Source organism: Carettochelys insculpta, chromosome 2, assembly GCF_033958435.1.
Source record: "Carettochelys insculpta isolate YL-2023 chromosome 2, ASM3395843v1, whole genome shotgun sequence".
NCBI lineage: Eukaryota > Metazoa > Chordata > Testudines > Carettochelyidae > Carettochelys > Carettochelys insculpta.
In genome coordinates this window covers 159,024,455-159,035,908 of record NC_134138.1, presented here as the reverse complement: position 1 = coordinate 159,035,908, position 11,454 = coordinate 159,024,455, and the positions used below count along the sequence as shown (strand labels likewise).

Sequence of the window (11,454 nt, the reverse complement as noted above, 5' to 3'; positions counted from 1 at the left end):
GGAGGGGCCCATTAAGGGGGTGGCTGGCCAGTGCTCCAGGAAGGGATTATCGGGCATTTGACCCCACCCTCACCATTTCCTGCCCCGTTGTTTCAGAAGGAGGCTCTGGGCTGTTCAGCTGCTCCATTTTGAAATGACGGGGCAGGGGGAAGTCTCTTTGATGTTGCAGATCAAAACGATGAGCCACGTTTTGTACGTAGTCGCTTCATTTCGAAGCGACTCACTTTGAAGTGATGGATCGGGATTACCCCTTTCAACCTCACTTGCTAGTGTGACCACAGCCAATTGCTTTCAAAGGGAAGAGAATCTTTTTTAATTTGGTTAAAGGCATGCTCTGTCCAGGCAGATGTTGGACTGTGCCCTAATCCTATATAGCCAGATGCATTGCTCGACTACTGGAGTGACAAAGGGAGAAGAGAAGCAACGGGGGCCTGGCACACAAACACCCTAGGGGCACTAGCTAAAATCTCTATTAGAGATCAGGCTGCGTGCCATAACTATAGAAACAGCCAAGTGGTTCTGTGACAATGCCCCAACTTCCAAGTGAAGTGCTTGGAGTGCATCACATTTTTATCCCACAGCTACTTCTGTGGTGAATGTGTGTATACAAATACCTGCTCGTTTCCTCAAGCCAGAGGATTTGTTGTGTGAGAAAACAGGAGCTTTATGCAATTTTATGTTACTGTACACCTCAGCCACAAAGCTTTTTCTTAAAAGATGGCTCACACTAGGCAGCAGGATTTCTCTCTACACAATTGTTGTAAAGTCTGTTTTTTCTTCATCTTATTTGCATACCACAAGTGCAATCTTCAAGTCCTGCCTCCATGAAAACTCACAGATTTCGATGGGAGATCTGCCCATGTATTGACTAATATATCACTCTTTAACCAATTGATATAATAGAATTTTTAAAATTACTGGGGGAAACAGAAGTGATGCGATCATCTTGCTTTAATTTTAACCTCTCCCATGCAAACATCTGGTTTTGATCTGTAACTCCAATAGAATAGCTTTTTTAAAGAAACTGTACACAGGTACTACTAGCCAGTGAACAAAAGCGCTAGTGAGTTTGAGCTACTATCTACTCCCTTCACAACTATTATACTACTACCCGAAGTTTGTTATTGTCTCTTCCTTCATTCACATTTACACACAAAGTTCTTTCATTTGTTCCCTTGCTGTATGTACTGGACTGAAGCCACTACCCTATTTCTTTGTAGATTTTTAGGTATCAATGGCCAGATTTGATAGCAATGTAAATGGGTAAGGAAGACAGCTGTAAATGGTTAGTGGTAGGGTAACATACTTTATCTAATTTGGGATCCATAAGGTGAGTAAAACTAGTGCAATCTGTATACAAACAGGGAGAGCAAGCTGAGAGGTTATAAGAGAAAGGAACTAACAAGAGTATAAAATAAAGCAGTTGTCTTTTCCTATGTGCTTAAATGCTGGAAGGATCAGGGCCAAAGATCAGAGACATTTCAAGAGAAAAGTATTGAGACCGCAAGAAAGATAGACCAAACAAAAAGGGTTTCTAAGCTATTAATTACAAATTATTTTATAAGAGCTAATACCAGTTTCATCAACCAAACCCACAGAGACTACTGTAAAGCTGCTTATAAAACATTAGTTTTGCAACAATCTTGGCAGAATCTAAATACAATCCCCTAAAGGCACAGAGTCCCCAACAATCATAAACAAGTATGGAAAGATGACATGAGTTCACCAGGATTCAGAAAAGCTATGAATGTTTATATGGATAACAACAAAAATCTATATTTACAAAATTAAGGGTAAAAGAATAAATATTTTGGAAGAGATATAAACACTCATGCTTTAGCACGTAAGTGAACCTGACAGAGATAAGGAAGAAATGTGTCTTATAGGCTGAAGCATCTGTTGCTGACCACTGTCAAAGACAAATGACTTGTTTGATTTAGTATGGCAATTCCTATACTTTAAGCAGACATCTTGTATAGATGCTAATTGAATATGTAGGCTTTCAGCAGGAATGTACATGAAGAACTGATCAGGTTGTTATTCACAATGGAAATTCCTAGAAAACAGTTACAATCATGAAGACAGAAGCTTAGATTAGCAACAATTACAAAACTTACCATTTAACTTCATTATAAAACAATTTTTGTTTCAATCATTTGTGTAGAAAAGGAGTGTATTAATAGTATCAATGAAAGTGAAAGGCATCAGTTTTTATTTATCCATTCATTTGCTTAAAACTGAATTAAAGCTTCAAAGTCAGTAATTATAGCTGTAAGTCTTTTCTTGCACAATTTGTGCATGCTGAACTTCCATTTAAAGTTACATAGTACACACTGCTAAGGTGGGGCCCCACATGAATTTAATTTTTCCCACAAAGTCATTTTTAATATCGGCGCTTTATTTCTTAGATTAATGAAAGGTCAGTAAATAATCATTAATTTTACTCCAAAGAGACCCTGAAACAGCTTTATTTAGAATCTGTCAAGTACCACGAACATTTAAAATGTTATGCCATTCAGTCAAATATGTGCAATGTGGAATGTTATTTCTGCAAAATTATTAGGGTCTGGTTTGAGATGCTGATGTGCAAACTCCACAGTGCACGTTCTGTGCAAATTCTGCTTCACTTTCACATCTCAGGGCAGAATCTGACCTAAATTTACGTGTTTGGAATTTAAAAGAACCTTTAGCTAATATCTGTTAAAAAGGCACCACTCTAGAACATTTTAGAAAAATAAGCATTTTAAAGTTACTGGCAGATAGCATTAGTGCAATTACTTTCACTTCCTTACATGCACACAGTAGGTTAAAAATAGTTACATGAAAAACCGTAAGACATGGTACAAACATAGCTGCCAAATAAAGAGAACAGTGGAAGAAGAGATTTCTGCAGCACAGTATAGTCACAGCGTCTGTTCAACACTTAGCCTTTTAATGTTCCAGAAAACAAAGTTTACAACTTGTAAACAAGTTACAACTCTTTTCATACAAAAATAGATCATCTATGTCATTTTTGAGAGGTTTCCTAGCTGCTAACTAGAAAGTTAACATTTTCATATTCAGCTGTACAGTTGATGACATGTGGATCAACTTCTTTCTTTGAAGAACCATTTTTGGTATTCTGAATTGCTACATGGTCGCAATAATGGTGCTGGATTGCCATTGTAAGAGTTAGATTCGGCTTGTAGACATTTCTGGGTTTGTACATGGAACAAAGTACCATCCTACAAAAGATAGAGGAAAATTATTATTTACAACATCGTCTTAGAATTATAGTTACTCATTAAATTTTATGACTGTACCAGGAAACATCTATATCTAAACTTATACTTCTCCTCAGGGGAGCATTACACTGAATCCAAGAAGCATGATGCCAAGGTCAAAAAGTGTGTTGTTTGTGTTTATATGATGATTATCCACACACAAGATCACTAAATTGTCCAATAGCTAAGGTTTCTAATGATGGACGCCCGACATCACGAACATAAATACCTAGGGAAAAAACATTTAAGTTCTGCAGAAAAAGCAATATAGCTACTTTACAGCAGTTTATAAAATAGATCCTCTTCAGCAAAATACATAACATGAGAAACAAAAATGCAACAAAAAATCCTAACTCCGCTCCTGTAGCAACTGCAGCCCTATCTCTTCTTCATTGTGTTCCTTTCATTTTTCTACAGAATGCTTCTTCAAACTCTGATTCACATCATTAAGGGTTCCCATAATTATGCTTCTATGTGGCAAAATGCATTTTTCCTAAATGCTTTTTTAATGACAGACCATGACCTCTGTCATCAGTCTCTGCCATGATCAGTGCAATGTTAGAGTTTCATGTCAATTCTATCCTCCAATTTTACCTCTGTCCTACTTTTTCCCTAAAGGAGTATAAGAACTTTCCATAATGACAACTGGTGGTTCTAGTTTTGGATGCTCAAAATATCATGTGAGGGCATCTGACAAATGGCAGTGTTCTAATTTCTCCCCTAACCTGTAGAAAAAGGTTTATGCATACTGCGTGATAGAATGGAAAGAACAATGTAAACCAATTTTGCCATCAGCTAACTCCAGACCCCCAACCAAAAGAGGCCCCTCTTTTAAACCTTAATTATAGCATCATTGCTGTCCTGTCACACTTCATTGTTCTGCTGGATAATATTTTTAATGACTATCCCCAGTACGGATGTACTATCATCAGTGTTTGTGGTACAAGGCCATCTGAATTCAACAAAGGAGGTTAGATAGGGAGGGACAGATTTATAGAAAGCCTTGAAAGTGGTGAGTGGGACCTTAAAGCTAATACAACAGAAAATAGGGGGTTAGTGTAGGGATTCAATGAACGGGTGATACGATCAAGTCAACAGCCACAGTAGAGGATTTTTGTGGCTCAAAATCAATACGTTCGTTTTAAAAATGAATGCTGCTCCTCACTGCCTTGAACGTTGAAGTATTTCAAATCACGCTTTTTTTTAAATCCTGTTTTTTTGAAGCGTCTGGGATCCATTCAATACATGTCACTGCACACTCCTTATGAAGGCACAGAGAGTACACATACTATACACATCTCTAGCATGGGTAAGGCACTGTAAGACAGTAAGGCACTGATTAGGTGAGTAAATGCACACCTGAACCCTGTGTGTATGTACCCCACACAGCTGTCCACAAGCCCAAGCAGTGCCTCTCCCAGATACATTGCAATTTTTAACAATATAATATCTCCCTGCTACTGCAGCCTTTTCCCACTGCAGGGACATGCTCTGGCAGGGGAGAGAGCAGCATCTCAATAGGTGCCCTTCTCTGGGCTGAAAGTGAAAAGTGGGGTGACGGTACTATTTTGATGGACTGCCAATACCTTTCGAAATATATATATACATTACACTGCCAGAGCTTGAGGGTGAACAGGCATATTTTGATGTGATGTGATGTGCTGGGAATGGTAGCTGGGACTGTATGGGGAGGGTGGGGATGGCTTTGGGGAAGAAGGAGGTTATGGAGCACTGTACATGGGGGATATCAAGGGATCGTGAGCTATGGGGTATGTGTGATGCTGTTGTAGCGGGTATGGTACCCAGAAAGTGGGATGTAGGAGGTACAGATTGGTGGATAAAAGGATTGCTGGGACAACAAGGACCATAAGGTTGCAGGACAGCCTTGGGATACACAGAGGTTGGATGAAGCAGATATGGCAGCAGGAGAAGCTGTGCATATGGACAAGGGGAGGGTAATAGGAGAGATAGGGGGATGAGACTATGTGTTTGAACGTAAGGGGAAAGGGACTTTGGACAAGGGAGGGCAGAGACAATGGCAGCAGGACTGGAGATTGGGGATTTGAATGAATGAAGCATAAGGTTTGTGGAGGCAGCAGGGAGATGGGAATTGGCAAGGAATCCTCGAGACACAGAAAGATGCGGGTGCACAGAAGGGCAGGGACAGCTACAGGCAGTGGAGGTAGAGAGATTGCTGTGGTGGGTGAAGGTGTTAGGAGATAGGGACCTGGTTAAAGGAAGGCATGGAGACCACAAATGGGAGTAGAAGGTCTGCTGTATGTGTGTGGCAATAGGGGCAAAGAGACTGGGGCAAAGGGGGAAATGAATGAGAGTCAGGAGGGACAAACACCTGAAAGATTCCCCCAGTGCTGGTGCCTCACATTTCCAATATAATACAGCTGGAGGTACCAAGACAGGAGTGCCAGAGGTGCAGTGACACCCTGCAATCAGGCACCATCAGCAATGAGGGACTGCATTAGTTCCACAGCCTGTTTTCCCATGTCTCCCTCTCCCAGCCTTCCCACACATGTATTCCCACTAACCCTGCCTCCCTCAGCCATACCATCACTCTTCAGTCAAAGATGGACCCATTAAGAATTCTTTTTCTGAGTCGCATCTGTTTAGTATTCATATAACAAGAAAATTATGGATTTTTGATATTTGGAAATGGGCTTGTTTGAAGATGTTAGCACCATATAAGAGGCAGGCTATTTTTGCAAAAGACAGCATAATTTTGGATTGTTAAGACAATTCATTGTAATGTTTTCCATCTAAATCCAATTGTTAGTAACTAAATTAACATATCTGAAACCTAATGGATGTGTCAAGATCTTAGCTTTCATTTAAAAATACAGTCATGTTTAGCTCTGGTAGTTGTGAAGGAAATCCTGAAACTGTGAAGTAAATATACCTGATGCAGCATTATCATCTCTTGTGCTTTTTTCTGCTTCATGGCCAAAACCTCCCACAATAATAACTGTAATATTGTTACTTCCCTTGGGACACACCACACGTTTTGTCACCTGTCTTGGCTACCCTGCATGCAGATATTAACATCCTGGAAGGAGTAGGCAGCCATACATAGGACAGGTAGACAGAGTTTGTCTTTAGCTTCTAGAAGACCCTGTGGCCAAAGAGACAAGTACCCCATGGCTACACAGATGGGAATACGACCATGAGGACAGTACTACGCAACCCACAAGTGATCTCAGTCCCTGCCTTGTATAAAGAGTGTGAACAGTATCCACATACTTTTCGTTGTTGAGGCCTAAGAAAGGGTGTTGTCAGCCCCTGTGTGTTTCCTCTCCTCTTTTTGCCTTTCAAGACAGGAAAAGGGAGGAGGATTCTCATACGCTGCTGTCACCTCTACTGTTCTACAGGTAAACAGGCTACTATTCAAATTCAAGACTCTGAATACCTCACCAAAATCTAAGACCCCTCCATTTATTAACCCCTATCCAAATACTGGGTTTCTGCAGCTTGCACAATGACCAGAAACAATAAAGTGAAAAAACTGACAGACTTACCTCTCTGAAAACAAATTTCTGATTTTCTGGAACATTCTGAGCATTGTCCTGACACAAGTACATTGTCAAATATTCAGTGCCAGAATCAACTGCTGCACAGGCTTCAGGCTGCCGGGTGTTGTAACGTATTTCATTATGGGAGGTATATTCGAAAAACTGCCAGTCCCAAAGAGAAAACAAAGGACAATAGATTTATATGTGCAGTGTGCAAACAAAAAAGATCCGATCAGAAAAAGAATCACAGTAAAGGTTAAAAAAAAAAAAATCCATCTCAGGATGTGGCCACACCTGGCCAAAATTTCGAAATGGCTATCCTAATGGCCAAATCAGAGAATACTAATGAGGTGCTGAAATGAATGTAGGATAGGAGTAAGGGAATTTCGATGTTTGTGGAGTCCTTTTGAAAAGAACCCCCATGTAGCCAAGCCGTGTGTGAGCGAAACGCAGTACTTTCGAAGTGCCATGGCCGGCAGCATGCTAATGAGGTGCTGAATATTCATTTCAGCACCTCATTAGTATTCTCTGATTTGGCCATTAGTATGACCATTTTGAAATTTTGGCCAAGTGTGGCCACAGCCTTAATGTGCTAATTGATTCACTTAGAGTTGTCAGTTTACTTAGAGTTCAGGAGAAATTCTGGTAAAAGTTTTGTTTCCATGAATCTGGACACTGACCAATGTATGTGGCAGTGCTATTATATTACATATAATAATATATAATATTATATTATATTACAGTGTGTGTAATTACAGACATTCACTGGTATTATGCTTTAAAGTCTGTGACTAAAAGCTAAAAAGGAAACCAGGCATATCAGGGACTAGGGGAGTTGATAAACAGGCTGTCTCCAGACAACAGGAAGAGGCCAACACCTTACACGAGATGTGGTTGAATCCAATTGGCTATTCATTTGTATCACAGGATTGCAGGAAGAAAACATTTACATTGTAAAATTGCAGCAGGAAGAATCACATGGAATGCACGCCAGACAACCCAAGGTGGAGTAGCCCCCCGGAAGATGCAGGACACTGAATCCTGTAAACAAAAATCCCGTGGAAAATTTGATCCTGTAAACAAAAGCAGAATCTGAAATATCAGGCAACACAGAAAGACTCTGGATTATCCTTCTCCTGAGGAGACAAGGAAAAATAGCATCTTGGAATCTGTGGGGATCCTGCCTAACAGTGAGTTATTGCTGGGAAAAGAAGACTGGTGAGGAAACTACCTTGAACAGAGACTGTAGCATGTGTAGTTAAGTCTTAGCCATTAAAAAGTATACTTTTACTTTTGTTTGTAACCAGTTCATCATTTATTCCTTCTACCTGGTACCACTTTTCTTAAGAAACTTTTTGAATTTTTTTACTGTAAACCAATGCAGTGCTGTGTTTGAAGGGAAGGGTATGCTTATCCCAGTTAAATCAGTAAACTGTAATAAAAAGACTTCATAAGAGCAAGGAAATTATTATCGTCTATGAATGGTGAGAATCAGAGGCAGTGCATTGCAGAGAGACATCTCTGAGGAGTTCAGGGGCTGACTGCTCAGACTGCCAGAGCCTTGGGGACTTTTCTGGTGAGGAAGACGGATGTATGGGGAAAGGTGTTGTCAGACATTCTAATCTTAAGCAAAGTTCACTCTTGCTGAGGCACAGGTTTAATGACAGCCCTCGGCTCTGGATGCTCCCGGCAGCCCATTGTAGGGAAGAAAGAAGGTTATCCAAGTTAGGAGATCAGGCCAGGCAAGTACATGAGTTAATTTAGTCTGAGTGATGACAGCAAAGGAGTGAAAGGAGGCTTTTTCTAGGATGTGGTCCCCCGCTACTTCACACTCAACCGGTTATATATCCACCTCTGGCAGGCACATTCTTTGGATCTGTGTGGAAAAACCCTTAGTCTATGAGCAAGTCCTGTCTGATTTCCCATTCACTCAAAGGGAAGGAGACCCTGAATTGTTACAGTCGCAGATGAACAGGCTGGATCTGCAGCTTGTGTAGAAGGGTGCACCCTCTGCGAACCTTCCATCTGTGCCTTCATATATCTTTGACTTCCTCTAATGTGCCTCTGACCCCTTTCCATGCCCCCATTTTCTTCTGCTCCCCAAATCATCCATTCTGTCACCTGGCCCCTAGACTCCAGCTTCCTGTCTTGGGTTAAGAGCTTTGCATATGCGGCCTCATCATGGTCTTCCCTTCCCCTTCTAGATTCAGAGGGCAGAAGACTCCACCCATTTACAGGGTGGGGAGCATAGCTCTGCTAATGCCAAAGAGACTGTGCACTCAGATCTTAGAGGGAGGCCATGACCTGTCCCATAACTAAGAGTGTACCCAACTGGCAGATGAGCTCTGCCAGCTCCAGTACCGCTGGTGGAAAGTAGGTCAACCCACAGAGGAGGTGTTTGCTGGTGACAGGAAATTTCCCCATCAAACAGACGCAGAAACCCCACCCCCTTGAGCATTTAGGTACCCTATGCCAGAGGGGCTGGAGCTGGCAGAGCTAGATTCCGTTTCCTGACACTAGGTCCTGTTACATCTTCATCAGCTAGGTCAGTGCCTGCTACTTGCCTTGAAGGTACTTGGAGACCATGACTTCGAGTCAACTCTTAACTTATTTGGGTAAACGAAATGGACCGAGCATTTAGTTTGTCATTGTGAGGCCTGTCGTTCAAACCCTGAATAATTGTTGCAGCTCTTCTGTGAGCTGCTTCCAATTTTTCAACAACTTTAAGCATTGACACAAGAACTAGATAGAGAGGGATAACATCACTCGCATTCCATTTTTCCACTCAGTAATTCCTCACTTGGCATTCAAGGACAGCATTTGCTTTCTCAGCCACCATACTGAGCTAGTAGCACATATTCAGTTGGTATCAATACCTCTTTGAGTCACAGCTTTCCAAAATACAGTAGCCCAGACTGTGGGTATTACTACACTTACTGCAAGTTCGGTGGGCTGTGATTGATCTGCCAGACTTCAATTTTGCTGCGTCAGTGAAGACGTGGCAAAATTGATCTCTCTAGGCTCGGCTGTTGACCCTGGTACACCACACTGCTGCATTGAGTAAGGGATGTCACTGCAAATGTGAAGAGCCCTGGGTACAAAGTCGATCTTGATACGTTGCTTCTAGCTATGCTAATGGCATAGCTAGAACTGCATATTTAGGATCGACTTTGGTCCCTAGTGTAGACCAGGCCTGCATGACCATGTATTTAGCTATATTAAAGACAAGCCATTTAAGTGTGCTCAGCTTTCCAAACAATCCACTTTACTCTGTAGAACTGATCTGTCCGTATTATTTACTACTCCATCAATTTGTGTCATCTACAAATTTTGTCAGCAGTGGTTTCATGCTCATTCCTGATCATTGATAAACATGTAGAATGGTATTTGCCTAAGAATAGGCCCCTGTGGTGCCCCATTAGGAACACTTTCAACTGAGTGGTGAGTCTCCATTTACAATTTTTTTAAACAGTTTTAATTCACTCATGCTAAACTGATTTTGTACAGTGCTACTTTTTAAAATCTGTATCCTGTGATCCTAGTCTGTCTTACAGAAGTCTAAATAGATGTGAACTCAGTTATGGTTTGTCAACCCAACTTGTGAGTGGATCAAAAATATCAAGTTAATTTGACAAGAATTATATTGTATAAAAAACATTGTGATTGGCATCTATTAAGCTGCCACCCTTTAATACTCTGCATCCCATATTAGGCTCTCCTAGTTTTTGCCTAAGATCGATGTCAGGAAAACTAACTATAGTACCTATTTATCCTTTCTAAATATTGGTACAACATTAACTTTTCCGCGGTCTTCTTGAACTTTTCCAGAATTTCAAGATTCATACAATATCGGCATCAGTGGCTTGCAGCACGCAGGAGTAATTCTTTTAAAACTCTTGGGTACAAGTCATTCAGTCTTGTATGTTTTTTCCCCCGCATTTTAGCAGCAGCTGTTGCATAGCCTCCTACTTACTATTGTGATAGAAAACATTTCATTATCACTACAATATGTGCATACACCATCCAGCTGCTTTTCAAATACAAAACAAATATTTATTGGCTGTTTTAGCATTATAATTGACAATTTACCATCCCATCTAGTAAAGGATCCAGACCATTGTGCTAGGATTTCCTTTGTTCCCGATCTATTACAATAATTCTTTCTTATTGCCTTTTTAACCATACTGGCCATAGATTTTTTCATCAAGAGCTTTAGCTGTTTTAGGTAATTTCATTGTTTATGTTTATTTTTCCCAGGAATGCTTCTCACTCCTTTCTCCCTCTCTCTCACACTGCCCGTCCCCCTGCTTCTGGATGCCAATGCAACTGGTTCTCTGGCACACCTGTCTGTGGACATGAATCCTTTACTAACCTGATGTGCAACCTCAGTGCAGTAGTCAGGCGGTAGACAGTATGAGCTATCATACTGCCACTGCATCCACACACCCAGGCACGAAATTATGAGTCCTACGAACAATTCAGTGATTCTACCCTTTCCCTCTTTTGGAGTCAACCTATAAACTTGCAGTGCTAGGACAACCCTGTTATAAACAAAGTTGGTAGCCCTTGGCGTATTGGCTTGTTGTTCACTGAGACTAAATCTAAACCTGTTGAACCATATACATCAGCAGTCCTCTCAAGAGACTCTAGAGGGAGCTGACATATCAATG

General features: G+C 41.0%; 1 protein-coding gene across 1 annotated transcript in view; it reads right to left on the bottom strand.

Moving 5' to 3' along the window:
- Positions 1 to 1,435: 1,435 nt before the first annotated feature.
- GALNT12 (polypeptide N-acetylgalactosaminyltransferase 12) overlaps positions 1,436 to 11,454 on the bottom strand; it is a 79,030-nt gene continuing 69,011 nt past the window's right edge. Inside the window, exons 9-10 of the mRNA XM_074985984.1 lie at positions 6,791 to 6,946; positions 1,436 to 3,224 (exon numbers count right to left, since the gene is read on the bottom strand). Coding sequence (XP_074842085.1) covers positions 3,087 to 3,224; positions 6,791 to 6,946 — 294 coding nt within the window. The 3' untranslated portion in view covers positions 1,436 to 3,086. The remainder of the gene's footprint in view (positions 3,225 to 6,790; positions 6,947 to 11,454) is intronic.